This window comes from Thalia democratica, chromosome 6 (genome assembly GCF_965202585.1).
Source record: "Thalia democratica chromosome 6, ktThaDemo2.hap1.1, whole genome shotgun sequence".
Taxonomy (NCBI): domain Eukaryota; kingdom Metazoa; phylum Chordata; class Thaliacea; order Salpida; family Salpidae; genus Thalia; species Thalia democratica.
Genome location: NC_139170.1, coordinates 20015970 through 20040809, shown reverse-complemented (window position 1 = coordinate 20040809; position 24840 = coordinate 20015970). Strand labels below are relative to the sequence as shown.

The 24840-nt window shown below is 25.8% G+C and overlaps 1 protein-coding gene across 2 annotated transcripts; it reads right to left on the bottom strand.

Moving 5' to 3' along the window:
* Window positions 1–1404: 1404 nt before the first annotated feature.
* Window positions 1405–20747, bottom strand: LOC145838631 (metal transporter CNNM4-like). 2 transcript variants are annotated; one of them, XM_082946254.1, is made up of 14 exons: window positions 20593–20747; window positions 20092–20468; window positions 17466–17739; window positions 16067–16272; window positions 15077–15223; window positions 14084–14303; window positions 13468–13611; window positions 12908–13077; window positions 12425–12553; window positions 11150–11273; window positions 9534–9616; window positions 4188–4309; window positions 3831–3851; window positions 2397–2483 (listed from the first exon to the last, which is right to left on the bottom strand). In XM_082946254.1, exons 1-13 carry the CDS (start codon window positions 20711–20713, stop codon window positions 3833–3835), a joined length of 2136 nt encoding a protein of 711 aa, XP_082802380.1. In that variant the 5' UTR covers window positions 20714–20747; the 3' UTR covers window positions 2397–2483; window positions 3831–3832. The 2 variants fall into 2 exon arrangements, with proteins under 2 accessions (XP_082802379.1, XP_082802380.1); XM_082946253.1 differs by lacking the exon at window positions 3831–3851 and having other exon boundaries at window positions 1405–2483.
* Between the last annotated feature and the right edge of the window lie 4093 nt (window positions 20748–24840).

The following is a 24840-nucleotide window of genomic DNA, read 5'->3' as shown; positions in this document are numbered from 1 at the left end:
AATTATGGTATCTACGCAAAAATGACTATGTACTAATTTGTTTTTTACCCTTATTTTGAAAGTTAATAGAAAAACTGTGCAGTTTTTAATAGGATAATTTATACCAGATGAAAGCATTGAAAATTAAATAATTTTTTAAATTTCTAGAAAAATTTTGCAATTTTAGTCTGACTTTAAAGGATTTTTAATTAATTTTTTACAATTTGAAGGCTTTGGAAAATAAGAATTTTGTAAATTTACATTTTTAACTGACAAATCTGATTTTTTTTTAATTTTGTCAAATTTCCTGACTTTTACCAAAAACCCCTAATTTTTTCCTGACTTTTGTAACTTTTTTAGTTTTTCCTGACCTTGTGGCAACCCTGCACATGTATTATTTTTTTTTTATATTTACCCAAAGCCATTTTTAACTGTAGTCTTATAATAAATATTTCTCTTGCAATAGAATGTTTTAGTTTATTTTACTTAAAGTCGTATAAACTATCACTGGTTCTAAGGCAAAGTATGTTTTCGTGACTCATAAGTACTGATATTGTTATCAGATTAAAGTAAATACAATCTGTAGTATTTTACACTCAAGTAGTTTTACCGTCTTAATTCTTTCACTGTGTAACTCTTTTTTTAACTGAGTTTTTACGATCAAACATTTTAATAGAACATCAGGTGAATAAATTTTGTAAGCCCGGATATTCTATTTTTTATAACAATCTAAATTCCTATTTGTTTTAAATAAGAATAATAGTTTAGTTAACTTTAAGTATGGAGTGTTTTTTTTTTTTTGAACACCTTAGTTATAATATTTTATTCCTTAACATGTTTAACTAGCAAATTGAAACTAATTTTACAACTTTTATATAAACTCAACATGTGGTAGTTAATTTTTTAAATAAACAAAATATATCGGATTATTAACTTTAAAAACATGACTAATCAGTTGAGGTTAGCGAAAACAACATATTTGAAGTCATTTTCTCAAGTTTTAGTAATTACTCTACCCTCTTAGAAAATATTTTGCATAAACGCAAGTTTATTGTTAATAAATTTGATATAATTTAGCTACTTACCTATCAACTGAGGCTAACATTTTATTAGAATGATTAATAAAAACTAGCTTAATAAAATATTAACTATTATCATCTATTTACATTAAACAGTGCTTTATATAAGTTCAACAAGGAAAAAACTTAATGGTCTATATACTTAGTGTTTAACTCAAGGTTTTAAATATTTTCAGTGCAGACACATAATAAAATTCAAATTATTCATTTATATTTATCTTTTAAACTTAGATTAAGTTAAAACAATATTTTTGCTAGTTTTTAGTTAAAAAGTACAAAATATCAATTTTAGTTCGTTTAATAATAAAGAAATAGACTAAATAAACGTCATTCTTTTAGAGCGGTTATTCTTGACAAAAATTTGACGGATTTAAGTTTACAACACGATAGTAAAAAAAAACGAGATCGACTTTTGTATTATTTAAATAAAAATCACACCTAAAAATAGAAAAAAGTATTCATAAAAAAGTTCTTTTGCCGCTAAAATTTTGAAAAAGGCAATTTATTAGTAGAAAAAATTGCAACAAAAGTAGATCATGCTATCTTATTAAAATGACACAAAACAGTTATTTTTTCTTTTAGTTTTAAGTTCCGTTCTTTTTGTTATGCCTAAGATTAATTTCCTACTAATAAAGTTTAGACTTAAAAGTTTTTTTTTTGATATAAAGTTTAAATTTGAGCACCAATTGCACTTTAGAGAACTGCATTGAAAACAAAAGTTATTTTAGCTAAAATGCTTTAGTAACATCAAAAGCTCTATGCTTTAAAACTAATCGAATGTAGCAGCTTAGCGCCAATTACTTTTTAAGAATCATTTTTAAATTTAAAAAAATGCTAGCTGGTTGCTGGCCAACAGACGATGCTTGTAGTTCAGTCTCATGAAAAAAAGGTTTAAAAAAATAAACTTGCAAACGAATCAAATGCTTAAAAACTAATAAAAACAATCAGCGGCCGATCGAGCCAACAACGAAAGAAGTTCTTTCGCCAATTTCGTCATCTTGGAGCTGATTGGCTGCTTGAACTTGATTATTGTTGTTGGAGTTTGCATATGACGTCACAATACTTTCATCATCACTGTGCAACAAACGGGGCGGACCAGCGACGGGAGCCAGCGTCTGATCGAGTTCGGCCTTCCCTCTCTTCTTCGGCTCGAGCAACGGATCTTTGTCAGAATCTTGGTTGCTTGTTGCCTGGGCAACCAGGGCAGGATGCTCCTTCTGCAGGTGACTGGGCCGCAGACGATCGCCGGCCACTTTGCTGTAGGTTTGAGCGAGGGCGCGCAGCTGGTCGGAGGACATGGACTTGTTCTGGTCTTTGAGGTACTTGTGGCGGTGGTGCGGGTTGGTGGTCAGCAGCGCCGAAGTCGAGTTGGTCGTCACCACTAGGTGCTGATCGTCCTCCTCGTTTTTTTCGCGGGAAGGAGATCTGTCACGTGGGTGAATCGTCATAAAAACACCAGTTGAGTAAAAAAAATTTGATAGGAGTACATATTGAAAATTTAGCTAAGAGATTTTAATACTTTATGATAATACAAAACTACATTTAATACTTAACGATAATTTCATAAAATCAGATCTTATATAAAAACACATTTTATTATGAAAACGGTCCAAGTAAAATTGAAACATCTGTTGAATATTCAATGTGAAATTGTTTAAACTTTGTATTTAAATCACTATCTTTATGTTGAAAATTTATATAAATTGTAACCAAAACATTTAAAGAAAAGTTTAAGACATAAAATTTTTAAACTTTTTTCAATCTAACTTATTTATAAAACATTTATTTATACTGTTTAAAAATAAAAAATATTCTTTTAACATAATTTTCTTGATCTTTTATTGTTCATAAATCATGTTATAAACGAACTCAGTTTATAATATGATAGAGATAATCTTTTTATTTAGGCTGCACTTTTTATAAGAACTAACTTTGTTAAAGTTTATTAAATTAAATATAGTTCGACTGATAAAAAAAAAACAATAAACACAAACAATATAAACATTTTAATTTTTTAAAATTGATCGAAAACTTATAAACAAATAATACTTTACTATACAAAAATTTGATTAGACTCAATATGAATCTAGTTATAAATACGAAAGTTACACTATAAATCGACTTATAATCTAAGGGCATCACAAATGGTATGATATTGCAAAAAACTAAAGCTTCAATTATCCTTTATTAAAAATATTGTTTTGGAGACAATTTTATGCAATAAAAATTTTACATTTGTATGTTTAGTAAAACTGGGAAAAAAATTATTTGTTTTATTTTTATAGCCAAAGAGCTGATATATAAGATAGAATAATTTTTGAATAAGCAAAAAATTAACAACTGTTTGAATAAATTTTAAAATATTAAGCTGTCATTTGTTTTTTCTGCTTCAATACTAAACAAACTTTATATATTTTAGTTATATACTGAAATTAAGTATTAAGAAATAAATAGAGTATAAATATTGATCATTACGTAATTATTTCATTGGATTCAAAACTGTCAAACAGTAAAACTACTGTTGGAAAGTTAGTAATAAAAATTATAACTTGATGATAATATCTAAATAGTATTCTTGATTTTGATTTAATTTAAATAATTATAAAAATAATTGTGTGGGCTTTAAAATACTTATGATTAGTTAAAATTTATATGCATTGTAAATTCTTGTGCAGTAAACGAATAAAAATGTTTTGATAAATCAGTGATTTTATGTTGCATTCAAAAAGTATAAAAAAGAGTGTAAGTGAAAAATAAAAAGCATATTCTCACCTTTACCAGCCTGTTCTGTAGCTTAAATAAAAAAGTGCTTTATTAACGCTAGAAAAGTTTTTATAGATTAATCGACAACAACAACTTTATATTCTAATACTAGGTTGTATGCTAACTCAGTTTTAAAGTATAAATAAAGTTATCTTTAAAAAAAATATTTAAGGTATGTTATTAGTAAAACGTTTAAAATAGTTAAGCATTAAGAATCACATATTTTTTGTATATAACATTTAAAAATCTAAAAGGATTAAAAAAGATTTTAAATAGGTTTGGACTACATTAAACTAGGCATCAATACCATAAAAAGTTTCTACTTTAACTTATTAATATTAGTTGTGTCTGCAGAAAACAACTAACAAATGAGTAGAGGAAAGTGAGATGGAAACATCGTCTTCGTTCAGACCAGCACTTGCCTTCAGCGACATGCTTCCAGACATCTGCGTGGTTTTCAACGCTTTTTCAAACTGCTTCCACGTTATCTGTTTAAAAAGTGAGTTGGACAATTATAAAAAAGTAGGTTAAAACTATTAGTTGTTCTCATACTAAGAACTTTTGTGCGTCTATTTAGAGCATAGGGGTTAAGGGCATTGTTTACAAAAAGTAAGATTTGCTTCTATACTATGGATGGTAAACTTTTCTAGTCAACGGGCTGAACTCACCAAAAAATAGTCTACGCTCTAAAGACTGGTGAACACGAGTTTAAGAAAAATATTTTTGAAAAATTAAAGTATAAGAGCTTCAAAATGCTCTTTAAAGGCAACATTGTATTCGAATAACTTTCAAATCATCATTATTGTGTGCAAAATACAAAATTAAGAACATATTTCAAAACATTTGATCATGAAAAGTTTAATTTATTTTGTTTTGAGCAAGTTGTTTTCGAGCTAAACACTCATCGCTTTTAAAGTATACACCATTTAAGATAAAAGAAAGTTTAAATTAGTTCAATTGAAAGACGTTAATTTCAATACACTTTGTATCAAATTTATTATAAGGGACATCAAACGTAATAAAATAATATTTTTATGCCAACTTCCTAGAAACTACTCTAACTTTGGTGCTAAAGTTTATTTCATCAAAAATATTGAAACTTGACCAATTATTTTATAAACTTGTATTATTTTTCGTGTGAAAAAACAACTTTAATCGGAAATTGAGCTTAGTATCATTAAAAACATTTATTACATAAATCATATTATCAGCAAACTATGTCATAATATTTTGATAAGACTATAAACACCCATTATAAGTTTCGTAACAAAACACCTTTGTCTTACATAACTGACCATATGATTTGCTTCAAACGGTTTCTTATATCATAAAGTTGTATAATAAAGTGCTTATCATTGTCAATCGAATCTCATAAGACATTGTAAAATTGATAACTATCATGACGTATGCCGTATGATATTTGTTATGAAATTATCACAAAAGTTTCTATTATCTTAATAATAATATATCATCTAAAATAAAGTAATCAAGTTTTGGAAAATTAGTTTTATGATTTTGGGTTAATATTTGTTAATTTTTCAATAAAAATGTGGTAATTAACTTTATGTGTCGTGCATTGCTGTAGTATTATTTATTAACTTGTAGTTTTAGTAACCTAATTGCATTAAGTGAAAATAAGTCTTACTAATTATTGAAGAAAAAGTTAATATATGTAACAAAAATATTCTAAATTACAAGCTAAAGGTTTGTTAATAACGAAGCAAGTTCGCTGGAATATATAACAAAAACAATTTGCACAGTACTTTTATTTATTTAATCTAATATTTGTTTCTCTATTGCAGTATTTATTTTTACAGAACTCCGTGGAAGTGTGTTAACTTGTTTAAAACAGAGAAACATTTAGTTGAATAAAGAAAAGTACTATACAAATTGTTTTCATCATATAAAAAATATCAGTAAGGTTACTGAACTTTTTTACAGTATTTAAATTGTAATTTATACGAATTTAATTAACTCTTTAAAACACGGTTTTCAGAAGTTTAAATTAGCTTTATTTGAATTCCAAAAAATTTAAAGGTTGTAACATGAGTAAAGTTTTATTGAATTATCTTCAAAAGCTTTATTTTAGGATTTTTCCTACAAAATAGTCAGCGCTATCTGTAAATAGCTAGTTGATTGTGAAGATGGACTGCATAAAATTTTAGATATTATTGAAACTAAAGCTTCATTTTACTACAAATTAGTTTTTAATAAATGAACTGCAGTATAAACTTTCTAATTTTTCTAACTAAAAATTTTCAAACACAATAGTTTAAAATTGCTTTTGAGAATCTAGTAGGAATAAATATGTTACTTATATCAACAAAACTTATCCAAAAATAGTATATTGACAAAGAACTAAAGTTTTACTAAAAATTACCTATATATTTAGGAGATAAAAAAAAACCAACTACTTAGTTAACTGAAAAAAAACAAAACAAATAATTTAAATAAAAATATACTTTTTGAATTAGTATTAGTAACTTTATTCTACATTACTACAAGTTTGAAAATTTAACTAAATAAAATATCAGTTTAGATTGAAAAAAACATATATAATTTTTTTTAGCTGAGTATACCGGGTGCCAAATTAACTATAAAAAAAACTTACTTATTATTAATGTGTGTTACTAGAGATTTTCAATTTTAAATTGTGAATTTTTTATTTTATACTTTATAAATTTTTACATTAAACCTTCTATAATATTATAAAATACAATTATTGTAGTTAAATATACCGATTGTAAATTCACAAAAAACTTGAAAAATACAATTTAATTAGTTATTAGGAAATAAAACATGTTAAACTCCGATTATTTTATTGTATACTTTTGATATCTACTTATAAACTTAATTCTGATAAAATTTATGTAAATCCAAGTAACTACGAATATTTATATGACAAATATTGCACTTTGGTGTTTACAATAACAAGTATCATTGTGTAAATATTTATACAAAGCGATGCTTACAATAAAATAGTATTAAACGATAATTTTTCAAACATCATTGCTTTTGTTCAGAATATTAACGATTCTTTGTTAGACGTTTTGTAAATACAATTGGAAGCAAAGCAGCTAACCTAGTACATTCGTTCGTATTTCATTAACAATTAAAATTTAAATAATCCAATGCTAAAAACAAAAATAAAATTCTATTGACAAACAGAGGAAACGACTAATTTGTACATATAGGTATAATAATAAAGTATTTAAATACTAACTATAAAGCAGTGAAACTAAAGAAATCTACTTAAGGTCGGTTATATAATGTTAGCAAAACAAAATAACAAAAATGATAAATACCGTTGCAAAAAATAATTACTTTTTAGAATAATGTATTAAATATTAAGTTAAAACTTTAAATTCAACGGATGAACAACAAATGAACTTTAAAACTACTATGACTCCTACTAAAAATACTGATTTGTTTTACTTATCGTATTACACGAAATAAAGCTAAAAAAATATAATGCATACTAAAATATTACTAGTTTGCTATGGTATAATGACATAAAAATTAAATAAAGAAATATGCTTATCGTTGTAAAAATAATTTACTTTCATAAATAAATCTAATAGCACTCGTATTATATAAGTCAGTGTGACTACAGTATTAATAATAAAACAAAAATTGTAAGGCTGAAAACTTAAAGAGGACCTCCAAGTTTTCCCTTTTTTATTATATATAATTTATAAAAAAGACTAAATAACCTATAAACATACAAATCTAAAAATTAACTTTATTATATAGTTTTAATAGATAGTAAAACAGGATAAAACCACAACTTCAAATAAAAAATGGTAATAAAATGAATATTTTATAAGCTTACATAAAACTCGAAGATGTAAGCATTGTGTAAATTAAAAATTCCGAAAGGAATTGTGTAGTGCTTAGATAGAAAAGACTCAAGTAAAAACATTATCAATAAATTCAGAGAACTTGATTTTATATTCAAATAAGTTTTTTTTGCTTTTTATTTGAAAGTATACTAAAAGGTCAGTCTGATTTTCATACTTGCTGAGTCTAAATATGTTTTTATTTTTTTTTATACCCTTATCTCTAACCCGCCTTACCCAAAAATTTAAAAAATTGGTCAAAAAAATATTTTTTTAAGAACTAAAATTAAATATAAACATAAAAATCATTTTTTGTTGACTCAGCAAAAATGCAAATTAGATTCACCCTTATTATACTAGGCCTTTTTACTTAAACAAGTTAGATATATAATTCTTTTACGCATATTTTTCGAATAAAGTAAAGTTTATTAACATAAAAAAAAATTAACTTGTTTATTTACAAATAAACAAATTACAACGATGACGTAGATAAACAAAATTAATTAGCATAAGCTAGCTTATTATTAAAATGCAAATATACAAGTATACTATGTTGTTTTTTGTGTGTTGTTTTATTTACTCTTGTAACAGATCAGGGGTCAGCACAGAAGTTCTTTTTAAGTAACAGGCCGATTTTTATAGAAAAAGTCTTTCGCAAGCCGCAGATATTTGAGATATTTATACTAAATGTTGAAAAAAATACTATTTTTAAACAATAATGTGATAATATATGCAAAAATTATAAACGAGTATTTTTAATGAAGAGTCTAATCGTAATATTTTACTACAAAAATGGTTTTGACTGTTAAAAAAATTATGTTTTTAGCTGAAAAATACATAGCGGGCCGTAGAACTTCAGTTTGTCCACCCAAGGTTTTAGGTTATTAGTTATTGAAAATAGAAAAATTTAAGCAGGGTTTTTAATTCAATTTAATTTTTTTTATTTCAAATTTCTGTACGGTGTAAAGTTTAAAAGTCTTTTTTTGGTTTAGGTCGGCAAAATATTTGCAATTCCAAGTCGTATTTTATCTTCATGTTTTCAACATTTATATATAAATAAAGATAATATGTTGATTCGTTTAAATTTGGTTTAAAGTGCTCAATACTTTATAAACAAAGCAAAGCAGCATGTAATAAATAAATAAAAATAAAAAAACACCGATTTTACATAAGTTTCATATTTGAAGCTTTCTAATCGAGTATTTCTCAAAATTAATATTTATTTGGCACGAAATTAGTGTACATATAAATGTATACAGAACTATATTGTAAGAATCTAAAAGCTTAGTTGGGTAACAAACAGTAGATTTTAAATTTTGTGTTTTTAATACAATATTGTACAGACATTTAAATTTAAAGCTATCTATTAAAAGCAAAAATAAATAGTAAAAATTATATATAAGTATAGTTAAAAAATAACAAAAAACAAAATCCTTCAGATGCTTGTTGAAAGTTGGGTGTCAACGTGAAAGTTAATGTTGCAATATTAGAAACTTGAGGTAAAATTTAACTAAAAGTTTTAGAATTTTTATGTATAAATTAAAACATGACATTATGAATTTGAAATAAACAAAAATCATTTTTACACCAAGTTCCAACCATAAAAACAATTTAATTTTACTCTTCTTAATTAAAATTCGGTTTAACAAAAGTAAAAACAAATAATTTATATACAAACATACAAAAAATCATTTTTGATAATATAAGTCAATTCAAATGCAAAAATTTTGAACATCAGGCGAATGATATCAAATGTGTATTTTTAGCCGTATTCTAGTAAATATAGACCAGTTGGAAAATCAGATAATTAAATTCAACTTCTCGAAAATTATTAAAATTTTAGAACTTCTAAAATTAAAAACATAAAACAAACTTTTATATACTTTACATCTTCGTGAGCTATCAATGAAAAATCTGGCTTGAAAGCGGACCGGTCCTGAGATGGACGCTTGACTTCTGTTTAAATTATTTTTGATAAATTAAAACTTATTTTAAATCAATATAACTTATACAACAAGCAGTAGTTTGATAGCAACAAAGAAATCAAAAAAAGTAGTTTGCTAATATTTGACTTGCAAAAACAAAGTTAGTGCTGTTGCTGTATGGAGTTTTAGTTTTAAAACATAATTGTTTTAAAAACTTCATGATTAATTTATAAACACTGCGCACAAGACAGCGCAGCTGGGAAGGAAACTAAACAAATACTATATTAAACAAAGCAAGTGTTTATAACTTTTAAACTTTAGTATATCCTGATAAATAAAAAATACTTTACAAGCGTTTAACTTAATAAACTATATTTCCGATGGTCACTCATAAAAACGAATATTTTAACACGCCGATGTGCGGTGGCAGTTGGCGCGTAATCCAAGGTCAAGTCAACATAAGCATAAACACAATTACAAACAAGCATTATCACCAAACAAACGCTTTTTTTATTGGTCAAAAAAAAATCCAAATGCGAGCTTGAAGCAAACTGAACTGGAGATTCGATTTGCCGATCAGGTGAAAACCACAATTGGTGATTGGTGGCTCATAAACAAAACGTGATGGTGCTATCAACAAACAGTTTGCACTTCGCACGTGCGCTCCATGTTTCGGTTTGGCGCTTTCAAGGTTAATTGCAATTATCTACCCGAGTTAATTAGCGAAAAAATGAAACTTAATTGGAACTTGGCTCGGTCGTCCCTTATTTTATCGATTGCTGTTGGGTGAAAACGATGGAACAAAATGCTTCTAATAACGAAGCAACTGGTTATTTATTATACATATAAGAACTTATTTAGAACAGAAAAAAAAACTCAAAACAGCTTTACTATAATTCTTATGCTTCAATTACTAACTAAAAACACATTAAAAAATGCAAATGCTTATAAAAATTCAGAGAATGAAAAAGTTAAACTACAAAGTTGTAACTCGGTAACTATAATTCGTGTATAATACGTAAACTTATTACTTCAATATGATGGTCTTAAAGCAGGTCATGCATTTAATTAACTTATCATATAGTAAAAGAAAACAAAATGTCATCACACACCGCATTAAGTATTTCCAGTTAGTTTAACTAGTGAAATTTGAACTAACTAATACATGTATAAGTTGTAACAATATAACATACAATTGTATTCAAAAAAAGAATTTAAGTTTAATTTAAATCTTATTTATAAACTGATATAAAAATACTTTAGGAATATGTTTTCAGGTGGCTGATTAGACGCAAACTATTTAGTAAAGACAAAACTAATTGTGTAGCTGAAAACTTTTATCATATTTTTTCAAATACAAAAAATCAGTTTAGCTAGTCAACGACACTTAAGTAATGTTGCATAAAATGTTTCATTTGTTTTTTGGTTTTAACAGCCAATCGTTTGAAACACTATAAAACTTTATAATAACTAAATGCTTAATCTGCCAAAAAAATAAATATGTATCCATTTTTATTTATTCAATTTTTAGTATTTGCCTTTCAATCTAAATAATTTTACAAACCTGTATTATTTAAGCCCACTGATTTTCTGCCTTCACTTTGACTCAAAGCAGTTTTTCCATAATAAGTAAATGGTCCACTTTCAAAATTCAACTGTTCATTACCAACTTGAACTTTTACAGTGCCCTATTAATTTTTCATTATGTCAAATATATCCAAAATGAGTTAACAAAGCATGCTAATTTAAATATTTTGTAGATATAAAAATAGGAACGGGTCAGAATTAATTTTTGAAAGTTTCTAAACACAACAAATTCAAAGAATAACCCGTTTTTTTTAATACAAAATACTAATATAGTAAGCTATCGCGAATCTATGCACATTGTGTCCACAAAAAAGTACACAACTAAACGAGAGAACGTAACTAAACTAGAGGTAGCAAATATATCTAATATATTGCATGTTTACTTATAATGCACTTGATTAGATTTAGTTTGGAAACTTTTTCACTTTTTTTGTTTACAAAAATAGTTTTCAATCAAGTTGTACATATATTTGAAAAGTTTTTTATTAAAATTGTTAATGTGTATCTAAAGTATCTTTTTCTACTTTGTTCCTTTTCCACCTAAAATTAAACTTGTCTAATACCATGCAGGTCAAGTTTAATCTTGGGTGGGCAAGGAACATATTAGCTAAAAATAAGATACTTAATGAGAAGAAATTAAATTTTATGCCATAAATATTGTGAGGAATTGAACATTGACCTTGTTTGATTTAAAGGTATAAAAAGGGGCTAAGACACCTAAAGTATAAAGAGCATTGTCATGGAGTTCATTACACTGAGGCACAGTTAAATTTTTATCCCACCGTCAAGGAACATAATGTAACAAAGTCTAAACAAATATAGAAAAGATTTGTTGTCTAAAATTAATTATAATAAATTAAACATATTATTAACTCAAATATACAATAAGTTTACAATATTAAAGAATTTTAATTTTTTTTAGAATTTTAAAATGCGTAACTAAACGAGAATGCGTAACCAAACAAGTGCGTAGATTCGCGAGAGGTGACTGAAAATTAAAAAAAAAATATTTCAAGTTTTTTATCTAAAAAAATAACTACTCAATTTTTTTATTTCAATAGTACCAATCTATAAACAAATTCAGGATAAAACTCAAATACAAATCAAAAAATTATGAAGGTAATTAGAATGCAAATTTTTTTCTTCTAAACTACTAAAAACTTTCCAAGTAAATTTAATAAATAAACAGCTTTAACATATAAATTTATTAATTTTTAGAAGTATAATTTGGTGAAGAAACAAATATTAAAACCTCCAATATGAGAACAAAGTAGTCACTTGGAACTCCTTTTTTATAAATGAACTGCTTTTCTGGAAACTTTTCTAGTTCTCTTTTTTCTAGTTCCACTAAAACGTTTTGATTTAAAAGTCTGAGAAGCACCTGACAATAAAATCCATTGAAAAATATATACCAGACAAACGTAAGAACTTTTTTAAATATTTTATTAAAGAATCATAAGTATAACAAGTTAAAAGTATTATAAAATAAAGGAAAAACTTATAAATAAGTTGTTTTTAGGTATTTCAATGTTTTACTTAAAAAAAAATTATTATTATATGATATCAAAAAGTGCATAATTTTAAAAAAAGTACAAAATGTAAAAAATTCTTCAATTTTATAATACTCTTTAGTAAAAACCAACACTCAGTAAGTATGTAAGTATTTGAATACAATATATTTTATTTTGAAACTATGTAAAGCCTTAAAATTTTAAAACACATAAAGAAAACGAACTTTTTCGGAAATTTGTTTGAAAGGGTCAACTTCTGCTTGTAAATATCGAACGGCAGCTAAAGTGAGCTGAGGAGTGATTAATCTGACACTGTCATTGTGCGAATTAAACAGAGTGAGGTCTTGAGGCAGCGCATGCCTCATGTCATTTCGCGTGTTTGATCTGTTGTCCGCTGTTCAAGAAAGTGTTTACTACTTTATTTGTACAAAATTCACAGTGATGTAGTTTTAATTTTTTTAAACGATGTTTAACTAATTTCTATTTAAAATTTGTTTTTCATCTTATTACTTTAATACAGGGATGCCACATTTTTTTACATTTTTTTTTTGAACAGATGTTAGTGTTTTACTATAATTAAGTATTTTAACACTAGTTAGATAACCTTGCGATATGAATAAGCAGATTTACCTTATAAAACCTATTTCAAAACTTTTTATTAGTTTATAAAGTATACAAAGAGTAAAAGCTTAATATTTTGTGACAAATATATTTTCACGTTTATAATGTAACACTACGCCATTCTTTTTAATACTTCGTATGTGTAATAAAACAAAAACTCAACTGTACTGATCAGTTTCATCGACAATTTCAGCTTTAATAATTTCTTCGATGACGTCTTCCAGCGTAATAATTCCGATTACTTCGTAGAAAGGATCGCCCGGACCTTCGTTGTTCACTTGCTGCACGATAGCCATATGGAATGCGCCTGTTGCGTCATAATCACATCATAAAACTTTTCAAACAGTTTAAATTATTAAGTACTTAATGTGCATGACAGTTTAGGAAACTTCTGCAAAGTTGACAGAAAAATTTAAATTTTCAAATGTAATTAGCAAATTGAGTATAATATTTTTTCTAAAAAGAAATCATTATAATTTTTGCATCTCTCTTTGAAAGTATTAACTGAAGATCTTACATTAAAATTTTGATACAGTTTTGAAACTAACCAGTTGCCCAATACATTAAATTGAACAAAGTTGTTATTCATGGACTATGGTTATCTTAAACAGTTGTATATTATATTGTTTTTTATTAACTTTATTCTAATTTTTATTATGAGTTTTATTTTTAAATTGATGTGTAACTACAAATAAAAATTGAGTCACAAAATATTTAGTAAAAAATTATAAAGCACTAACAATTTTAACTCAATGCTTAAATTGACATAAGCAAATAACCTTTTTTAAACTTTTCTAGAAGTTGATCAAGGGTAGAATCACTGAAGACATAGTTGACGGGATGCTGATAGGTCCTACAAACAGCTAGCAAAGGTATGGCGTCCTCGGGGTCCACAAAAGCCAGATCTTTAACAAACAGTATGGACTGGATGTTGGCCCGGTCGTCTCCATCGTACACTGGTATGCGGGTGAAACCAGTGTGCATTATTTCTTGCATTGTCTTTTTGAAATTATAATCGTAATTTTGATATGAATAAAGAAACTTATTAAAAAGTAAATAAATTAGATTTAAAATATTGTTTTTTAACAAAAATAAAACCTAAGTTTGGTTTTTTTAAACTACCACTTACACCTAGCTTGAAATCATTACTTAACTTATAAGTTCAGTTATACACAAATCAAATGTGTCTGTAGAGATATAATCTGGTTAAGTCTATCCACCAGGTCCTTTGACAAAAATATTTGTGCGTAATTTATTTTATCAAATTTAACAAAATATATAACTAAATTGTATTTTATTAATTGAACCATTAGTAAATAAACTTAATTTTGTTTTGCATATACAAAACTTAAAAAAAAACTAAAAACTTAAAATAGCAAAAATAGGTTTGTTATAGAACATATGCTGCAGTGTTTTAAAACTAGTCCCTTAAATTAAGCAGATAAATTGGTTTTTAAATAGCTAGAAAAAAAAGGACAAAAAAACTATTTATTGAAATCACCCTGTTTGTTAAGTTATATAAACAAAAACTTGATAAAGTATTTTAGTCACATTTAAACTTAGTTTACGTTAATGACAATAAAATAGCAGATTAAAATGTAAAAATAACGCTTATACCAAGTGTACATTTAATAAAAGTAATAAAATAACTATTGAAATACAACATTATATTAAAAAATGTATGATAAAAGTGTATATATAAAAAAAACTTGCATATGCATTACAAGATAATGTATAAGCAATCTATAAAGTATTTTAATAACTTTACTTACCTTAAAATCAAGTTTTGAGTTCATACTTATCATGTAGCAGTTTTGGAGAGGAGTCATTACCTCTTTTACAGTCTTACTTCTAAGTTCAAGCGCTCCTTGTATAATATTCACTTCATCTTTTTTTAAATCATTATATGGATCATGAATCTGCCATTTTTATCTTGTATTGAATTAAAATTAACAACTTTAGTTGAAAAAGAACCCTACTGATTAATATTTGATTGTAATTTTTACTCAATAAAAATTAAGTGAAAAATTTTCTGTATAACATTTATAAAAATAGTTATAACCTTACATCATATTTTTGTTTAACAAAGCTATTAAAGTTAGCTAGCTTATTTAAAACGAGTCTAAAGTGTTCATCAGAATGCATAAATTTTGTGATCAAAAATTTATTACAAAAAAAAAGTATGACAAACTTTATAAATATGTATGTAATTAATATTTAAGCTGTCAAAAATTATCTATAATAAGTACAGTGAGTGTTTCTGAGCATGCAACTGTAGATAAAAACTCTTTTTTATTTAAGGTAGGTGTTTTTTAAGCTTTTTTTTTTCTTATAAAATGTTAGTATACTTTGTAATATAGAGACAAATAAATAAACATGCATATATTTTTTAAATAAGTAATTATTTATTAGTCAATTGCACACAATAAATTTTTCCAATTAACATGCTATGCACAGTTTTTAAAATGATTGGGAACTACTAGTGTGAAGAACAAGCTGTGTACAACTGATAACAAGTTCATAAATATAGGCTGCTTACAAATATACTTTTTTAAATGATTTAGTCCTTAGTGTGAAACGATTTTATTAAACAAAAAAAAATATTTGGTTAAGAAGGGTTGCATAAAAATATAGAATGAAATGTAAAACTATGTACATGTTAGTTTTTTAGTGCATAGTAAAATATATATTAATTCAATACAAAATATTTTATATGCTGAACAAAATACTTTTATAAATACAAAATATACATCAGCTCTTACCTTAATCATTTCCATTAGCTTTTTTCTGTTGTAAACGGTACCTATTTCTTTTCCAAGGATAATGTCAAGTAACTTACTAATTGGCCATGACAAAACAAAGGTAACAAACATGAAAAACTTTGTTATCCAAATAGTATAAGCTCCAACATGTAGGCCATACCTGGAGCAAACAGCTTGAGGAAAAATTTCTCCAAAAACCACAATACCTTAAACAAAAATAAACAACATAATGGAACTTTCATGAGCTCAAGATAACTATATACACTACTAAGAATAAAAATAATTAAACAAAAGTAAAAATTATGGAGTGTTTTAAAATATATTGAGATTTAAATAATTTCTAGAGAGATTTCTAGAGAGCTTCACACTTAAGGGAGCCTTTATATAATTAAATAGTGTTTTAAAATACTTTACTTATGCAGGATTTCGACTTAATAAGAAAAAAAAAATTAAGACAAGTTTTGAAAATTTGTAAATAATTTCCACTTAATTTTGGTGATGGTCTGTGCTAGCTTCTGTATAGAAAAGTAGTTTTTGTCATTATATTTAATATTATAAAATGCAGTTATGTTAAAATTTCAAAAAATATTTGAATTTTACAAGTATGAGGGAAAATTTAAGGTGATAATGTTGCATTGGGAAGTTTGTAGAACAGTGGCAACGTGTGATGCTGTCATGAGGGTAGCAGAGCAATACTATGTTTTTCATACTAAAAGTCTCATATAATTTTAACACAAAACAGTATATATAAAATAGTTAAGTATTTTTAAACTTTTGTTGTCTGTTTATGAATAAACTTTTTATTCACAAAAAAGTTAAAAACTACTTTCAATATGAAAAATATAGTATTTAAAAAAAAGAAATATAATTAAATTTTGTGTCAGAAAGATAAATTTAGTTGGTATTCAATAGATTTTTTTTAATAACACAAAAAGCTATGAAACATACAGACCAGCTTAAACTTATTTTGACAAAACTATTTTAGATATAATTTTTATTTTTTAGTAGTTAATGCCTTATAAAAACTACACTAAATTAAAAAAACCGAACAAAAAATAGTTTGGTTATTTTTTTAATGATAAAAAACTTAAGTATTAAGTATAACATTTAAACTAGTAATATTTGTTTTGTATAAGTGTCAACCATAAGGGTTTCAATCTTGCAACGTTCAACTCAAGGCGTTTTTAACGTCATCATTAGGACCCACACACCATCAAGCCACACATTTAAACTTACAACTATACCAAAAGATTAAACAAGCCACTTTTTTCTGAACTAATACAAATAAACATAACAAGTTTTTTATAGCAAACTTTATTCGAACAAATGAGTTATCATTGTATTACTTTAATTTTTAGACACTTTAGCTAACAATACAGCCAAATACCAAACCACTCACCTGCAGTTGAACCTATGATAGCCCAAACTCCATTAGTCAAGTCGTCTAAAAGGATTGTAAATGTACTGTTAACTAAAACATTACCCAGCAATAGTGTACACAATAAAAAGTTTCCTTTTTTTCGCACAGGGTAAATCTTTTTAGCAAATTTTTGTTCTTTTTTTGTTCCAGATGACATGATGATTTGCAATTCTATAGGGTCAAGTGACATCAAACCAAGATTAAGACCAGAAAACAGTCCAGACAATACCAGCAAAACAGCAATTAGAGAAATCTGTCATGTTTTTATAAATTGTATTATACTACTTAAGTTTTTTTATTAAACCCAATTGTCCAAATCTAGTTTTATCTATTACAAAATAAATCAGTCTTAACTTTTCCAAACAATAAATAAATGAGGTTCAAAGCTTTTATTAAAATATTGTCAAACTAATTTCATCTGAATACTAACATAAAGTTTTAGATTACTCATTACAAACTAAGTTTTCATTTTTTAGACGAAAGTATTATTTGTAATTATAAGAAGTTTTGTAAATTCTTTTTTTAAACTCCAAAAAAACAATTACATAACTTTGTTTAGCGGTATACTATCAAAATCCACCCGCGTTCAAAATTCACCAATTTTTTTTTATCGATTCGTTTTATATATTTTTTGCCTTTTTTTATTTACTTCTTATTTATTTTTTCCTTTCACTGTTACCCCTAACCCTTGATTGGTAAGCGGTTCTCGAATTTGACTAGGTAGATTTTGATTGGGTGGATTTTTAACGCGGATGATTGAACGTGTCCCTTGTTTAGCACAACATATTTTAATTCTTAAAGTAAATGTTAAAAATAAAGGCTCACACCATAATTTTAAACATTTTAACATAATCTAGTATGTGTATTTATGATGTGATAATTTACAATTAATTTAAAGTTTATCTCGAATCAACTTCTGAAATACAGTAAAATTATGAAAGTGTTTAGGAAAAATCAAACTGAAGGCAATTTTTTCATAGTTGTTTTATCAGAAATTTAAAAGTAAATAAAATGTGACTAAATTATTTGAATTAGGATCTTCAAATTTTTAGACTTAAAACTAAAATTAAAAAGTTAATAAACAAAAACATTACTTATAAATCCTACTGTTTTAATATATTTAAATAGTTTTGAATTTAGTTGACCATAAACTATAAATATCAAGAAAAAAATAATACTTATAGAAAACAGTTTTCTTATAAATTCATGTATATTTTTCTTCTATAATAATTAACTTAATCCTTGAACTATTTACTAAAAAAATACTCAAATGTAGTGCGGATATAGAAAACAATTTACCAAATTAAAAGAACTATTTGTATAAAACTTAAAAGAAATTATATTTTAATTAACAAATAATAATAACTAGGCACACTATAGCTCACAGCTAAATAAATAACTTACACTTTAGTGTAAGTTACCTATATAACTTTTTATAATTATACAAGCTACACTTTAAATAGAAGTATTAAATTTGTTTTAGTTATGGATTACTTAAAATTTAATTTGTTATATTTTTTATATAAAAAATAATTAAACTGTTTTGACAACAAAAAAAATTAAATTTAAAAAAAATGACAGAACTATTTAAATCGAAAAACAATGTTTTACTCTGTATCATAAGCAAGTTTTAAATCTGCTTTAAAATAAAATTATACTACTTTTATGTATACGATGTAATACATACATATAAATTTTTTTAAAACAGACTAGTTTCATCACATTCATACTTAAAAAATGATCAACTAAATTTTTAGAAATACCTTTTCAAATTAAAAGTAGAGCTAACAACAAAAATATTTGTCCAAATTTAAAAAACTTTATGTTGGTTGTATTTTATATATTTCGGCCATAGGGGGGTGAGCCATGTTTTTTTACAAGTTGATCTTATTTTGTACAGTTTATACTAAGCTTCAAGTTGCTTTTTACTGTTTTAAAAAAATCGAAATATTTTTTGAAATATGACAGGTCAAAGTCAGGCCGCATAATAGGTTCCCTATGGGAAGGGAAAAGTAAAACAGCAAAAAAAAGACTATTTCATTTAAAATCTATCTCCTCCTACATTTTCCAAGCAATCTTCTTCTACACTTTTACAGTCTAATCTTTATACAATAATAAAAAAAATGTTACTTTGGAATTTAAAAAATCTTAGACTGTAAAAGTTTTTTGAATTTTTTTTTTTTAATTTTGTCATAAAGTTTTTGTTGTTTTATTTATTAAAATTCATAAGAAAAGTTTTTTCTTATAATATATAATAGTATAAGAAACATTTCCTAAAAATTTGAAGAAAATTGCTTAAAAAATGAAGGAGGAGATAGATTTTTAATAGTTTTTAAAATTTCTGAGAAAATTAACCTCAAAAAATTTGCGTTCCATACGTTTGTATTGGAAACTTTTTACAAATATCTCTAAGTTAGATGATATTTTTGAATTCTATAAAAACTGGCTTGTAGTTTGTACTTAAAGCTTTAATATAAAAGCTTAAGTTAATTTTTGTAAAAAAAAGTGTTGGACCTCCCTATGGCCTTAACAATCAACTATGAAACAATTAAACTTATTTTATTAACTTAAAATTATTTTTATTCACTACTTTTAAACAACTTACTCTTAAAGGTAATGGAATGGTATCATTGACAATTTGAATTTTTGTTGTTACCCATGGATCACTACCCATGTGATAATAATGGCCACCATTGCTTGATACACACAAGTAAACTTTTCCAGATCTAGGTGGCTGGTGGTAGCTCATAACTACATGTGCAACATTTTCATTAATAAAATCCACATTAAAAGACTTAGTTCTTGCAATGTTGTCACATTTTTGATTTTTTTGGATATTTTCTAAGGTAAGTACTACAAGCATGTCTTCTGTAAAGTTATATCCATAAAGATAAAAGGCTGTTTTCTGGTCAGATTCAAACTTTGGTAGTAATTCTTCTTCTGAACTTGAGGCTTTCACATGTTCTTCAATTGTTGAGTTTACTGCAAAATATTAAATATATTTCAAATTTTTTATTTGGTATATTTGTTTTTTTTCTCAAAAAAAAGCTCAAATAAATTCATTTAGATAAATTTTATCTTTACAAAGTATACCAACTTAACTTACTAATTCTTACTCCTGTAATAATTGGCTTTTCAGCTGCTGCTAGTTTAAATGTACTAGCAAGCAAAAGGAATGCTATGATAAAGGAGGCATTTTTCAAAGTTGCCATGCAACAAAAGTTCATACTATAAAAAAATTACTATTGTAATTTGTGGCTGTATACCTAAAAAAAATACAAATCTTTTTAATAAAAAAACACAAAAATACAGGTTCGCAAATGGTCAGTATTACAATATTTTTATAAAACTTTGTAACATATTTTTACAAAATAAAACTGTAAATTTTGACTTCAAAAACTTTCTAAAAAACTATTTTATAAATTAATGTGTACTAACAAATACATCATTTTCTCCTAACATTTTGTTGTTGTTCTAACTTAGTTGGAATAACTTAGTTGTAAAATTACCCCAAGCAAAATGTTTTTTTAAGTACAATATTTTACATACACACCTTTGTCAATTACAATGTCAATTCTATTTATAGACATCATTTAAAAATCTGATATGTCTAAATCTACATCTTAAGTTGTCAGACTCAAGAAAGTTTTTTGAATTTGAAGGATTTAAAAAAGTGATCAACTTTATCCACAAAATTATATTCTGGCTGGATCCAAAAATTTTATTTATATTAGAATCCGACCGGATCCGTATCTTGACTTAAAATTAGTTTCCAGTCGGATTTGGATCTAAAAAGTCATTATTTGGCTAGATCAGGATACTGGATCAGGTAAATCACTAATTCGAAATGCTCCGGCCCAAGCAAAAGACTAAATTTTTCAGGATTTGGCCCGTTGATTGAAAAACAGTGCCCACCCCTAACCTAACCCTTGGTCAGTAACTTTTTATTTTTTATTTTTTTTTATATTTTAATAATAATTTTTGTTAGTATATATTTTATTTCAATTTTTACTATCACTGTTACCCCTAACCCTTACCCTTGGTCAGTATTTTTTTTTATTAATCTACCTTTTTTTTTAGTATTGTTTTTTACTCTCTTGCAAAAATGATCCTTTGTGCAAAATTGATCCTTGATGCAAATTTGTCTTAGTGCAACTTTGACCCATTCCCCCTTCAACAAGCTGTAGCAACATTGACTGGCATTTTCATCTGGGAACAAGTTTTAATTAGACATCAATTTATTGGGCCATACAACTTGGTGATAAACCAAACCTAACTATACCCTATTTCTAACCTAACATCTTTAGCAAATTTAAGGGCACAGGGGATTGAAGCACTTTTATTCAAAATTAGTTAAATTTTTTTACATAATTTGATAACCTACTTTTTACTTTTAAATGCTTGTTAAAATTCAAAGTAACTTTTGAAATATAAGCTTTCAAAGTTAGAGCGTTCTTTATGGGAGGAGGAAATTAAAACAGCAAAAAAAAAACTATTTACCTATAAGTATATATCCTCCTTCAGTTTTTGAGCAATTGTATTAAAACTTTTTCAGAGCAACCTTAAATAAATTTTAAACAACCTTTAGGAAACAGATTTTTTAATTTTATAAAGTATAAACAAAAAATTGTTTTATTTTAATTTTTGTCATAAATTATTTTCATTGCTTTTTTTTATTATGCTTTTTAGAAATTGTCTGGGATATCAAAAAGAACATATTCTCAAAATTTAAATTGAATTGCTTTAAAAATGAAAGAGTAGATAGATTTATAGTAAATTATTCAAAATTCCAAGAGAATTGACCTTGAAAATTTTTGACTGTATACGGTTACATCCAAACTTTTTTTACAAAACTTCTTATATTTCAAAACTTAATTGAAATTATTTTATTCCATAAAAAGTATTGCATAGTACAGGGGTCGGCAAACTGCGGCCCGCGGGCCACTTTGAATTTTTTTTTATCTAGTTTATTATATTAATATTTTCAAAAAACAAAAAAATAATTAGTGTTATCTAATTTCTATCGCCTTAATTTTTTTTGTTGGAAAAAAAAAATCTTTAAGTATGTTTTTTAAAGCACATAAAAAATGTTCTTTTTTTGACCTGCCAACCCCTGGCATAGTATATATTTTAAGCTTTGAAGTAAGAGTCCATGTTAATTTTGAAACAAAAAAATTAATGTTGGACCCCCTACGACCTTAAATTAGTGTTTTTGTAACAAGATATCAAACTGCATATGATAACTGTTTAAATTTAAGTTTGTGAAAGTTTCGAGTTAAATTTCTTGTTAATCTAAGTGCTTATGAGAAAGTTCACAAGGCTACTTGTTATACTGATGCAAGTAAGGATAAGGAGAAAATAAAGAGCAGTCACGAGTTTACTGATGCAAGTTTACATTCCTATATTACAGCCATATATATTAACTCTCAACAGTTGGAGCAAGATTCATTCTAGCCACAGCCTGCTGCAGTGAACGTGTTATTCTAGAACAAACTTTTATATTGTTTTCTTGTTTTATGAAAAGTATTTTTCTAGCAATGTTTTTTTTTTTATATTTTTAATACTAGTTCTGAGTAGTTAAATCTCATATTATACATTCTTAAAGTATATTCCATTTAGATTAAACTTTTTGCAGAATTTTTGTCCACATTTAAAGTATTTTCTAAATTATGATGTTCTTTATATATTTGTTAGTGTTTGCAATTCTTCTTTATACAATATGTTCATTTGTGTCATGCCTAGTTATATACAGAGTAGCCCCAAGTATTATTTAAAATCAGTATTTAGTATAAGTTTAAGTTTTTAATGGTTTTTAGTTTGTTTGTACACTACACTTGAACCCTACATTTTTACATTTCTTTTTTATGGTAAAAAACATCAGTCTCAAACTCTATCCCTTAAAATGATAAACATTTTCTAGGGAAAGTGAGTGTGTTACACCATGTGTTATTTTACCTACCCCATTAATATTTAACTTAAGTTATCTAAAAATAAAATAAACAAAATACTATATTTTAAAAAAATAAAATACCCTTGGTAACATACCATTTGGAGATCAATCACAAGGCTAAAGGTAGGTAGGTGTCAAATTTGCACATGCGGACAAAATTTCACAAGGGGACTAAATTGCACAAAGACACTTTTGCACGAGCAGACAATTTTGCATGGAGACATTTTTGCACGGGTTGAATTTTTATCTATTAACTTTTTTAATTTTCTATAGTTATTTTTTTTCTTATTAATTTAGTTTTTTATCTTTTTATTTTACTATCACTATTACTTCTAACCCTTACTCTTGGTCAGTAACTTTTATTTTTCTTTTTTTATAGATTTATCTTTTATTTATTTATTTTTTTTTGATATATTTTTTCTATGTTTTTTTTTACTCTCATGTAAAAATGACCCTCTGTGCAAAATTGTAACTCGTGCAAAATTGACCCTTTGTGCAATTTTGACCCATTCCCATCATAAAAACATCCAGTGCAAAATTTTAGATGATTTGAAGAAACTTTTACCTTGGCTCCAACCAATTTTCTAAAAACCACCCCAACACAAAATGTATGGGATCCAAAAAATGCAACCTTGGAGTTTTAAGCTGAAACTTTTTTTTATATGTGGCTAAATATCACACAAACAAGTTGTGAACAATTTAAAACCATTCTAAGAAATTTCTATTGTGGAATTTCTTGTTAAAATATAGGGAAATTAAAGAAAACTTACAAAAAGTGATAAAAATTACACAAAATTAAGAAATTCCACAATAAAAATTTCTTTGAATTGTTTTAAATTGTTCACAACTTGTTTGTGTGATAATTAGCCATATGTAAAAAAATTGGTTGCAGTCAATGTGAAAGTTTCTTCAAATCATATAAAATTTTACACAGGGTGTTTTTTATGATATTTCCAAAACATAAAAAAATTTCCAGCTTGAAAATCAAAAGTAACTGTAAAAATAAGCACCCTAAATTAAATATTTTTCCCCTTCAAAATTCCAAAACCAGTCTACCATATATCGGAATAAACACACACAAAACTGACCATATTTTATTAATTTAATTTGAATGAAAAGTTTAATAAACTAGTTATAAGAGAACAACTTCAATTCTTTTGTTTGATTTTTTTTGTTTAAACATGTGTACAACTAAATAGCTATAAACTGAATTTTAAATACTTTATCTGCTTTTCATTTGTTTTGCAATATTTTTTTTTACTTAGCCAAAACATCGTGAATTACAAAGATTTATTTTAAAAACCAAATATTTTCAAATTTAATTATTAATTCTCAACTTTTTTCTTTAATTTTGCAATAAAATAGTAAAACACTTTGTATTTTTTATATGGTAAAATCAAAAAC

Bases quoted from the DNA above. Each gene is read 5' to 3' on its own strand.
- LOC145838631 (XM_082946253.1), bottom strand. From the start codon at position 20,713: ATGAACTTTTGTTGCATGGCAACTTTGAAAAATGCCTCCTTTATCATA. The intron at 16,273-17,465 runs GTGAGTGGTTTG...TTTTTGTTTAAG, and splicing joins TATCATAGGTTCAACTGCAG to GTATTGTGGTTTTTGGAGAA. The intron at 12,554-12,907 runs GTTCGTTTTCTT...TTTTATTGTCAG, and splicing joins TCAAACAAATTTCCGAAAAA to GTGCTTCTCAGACTTTTAAA.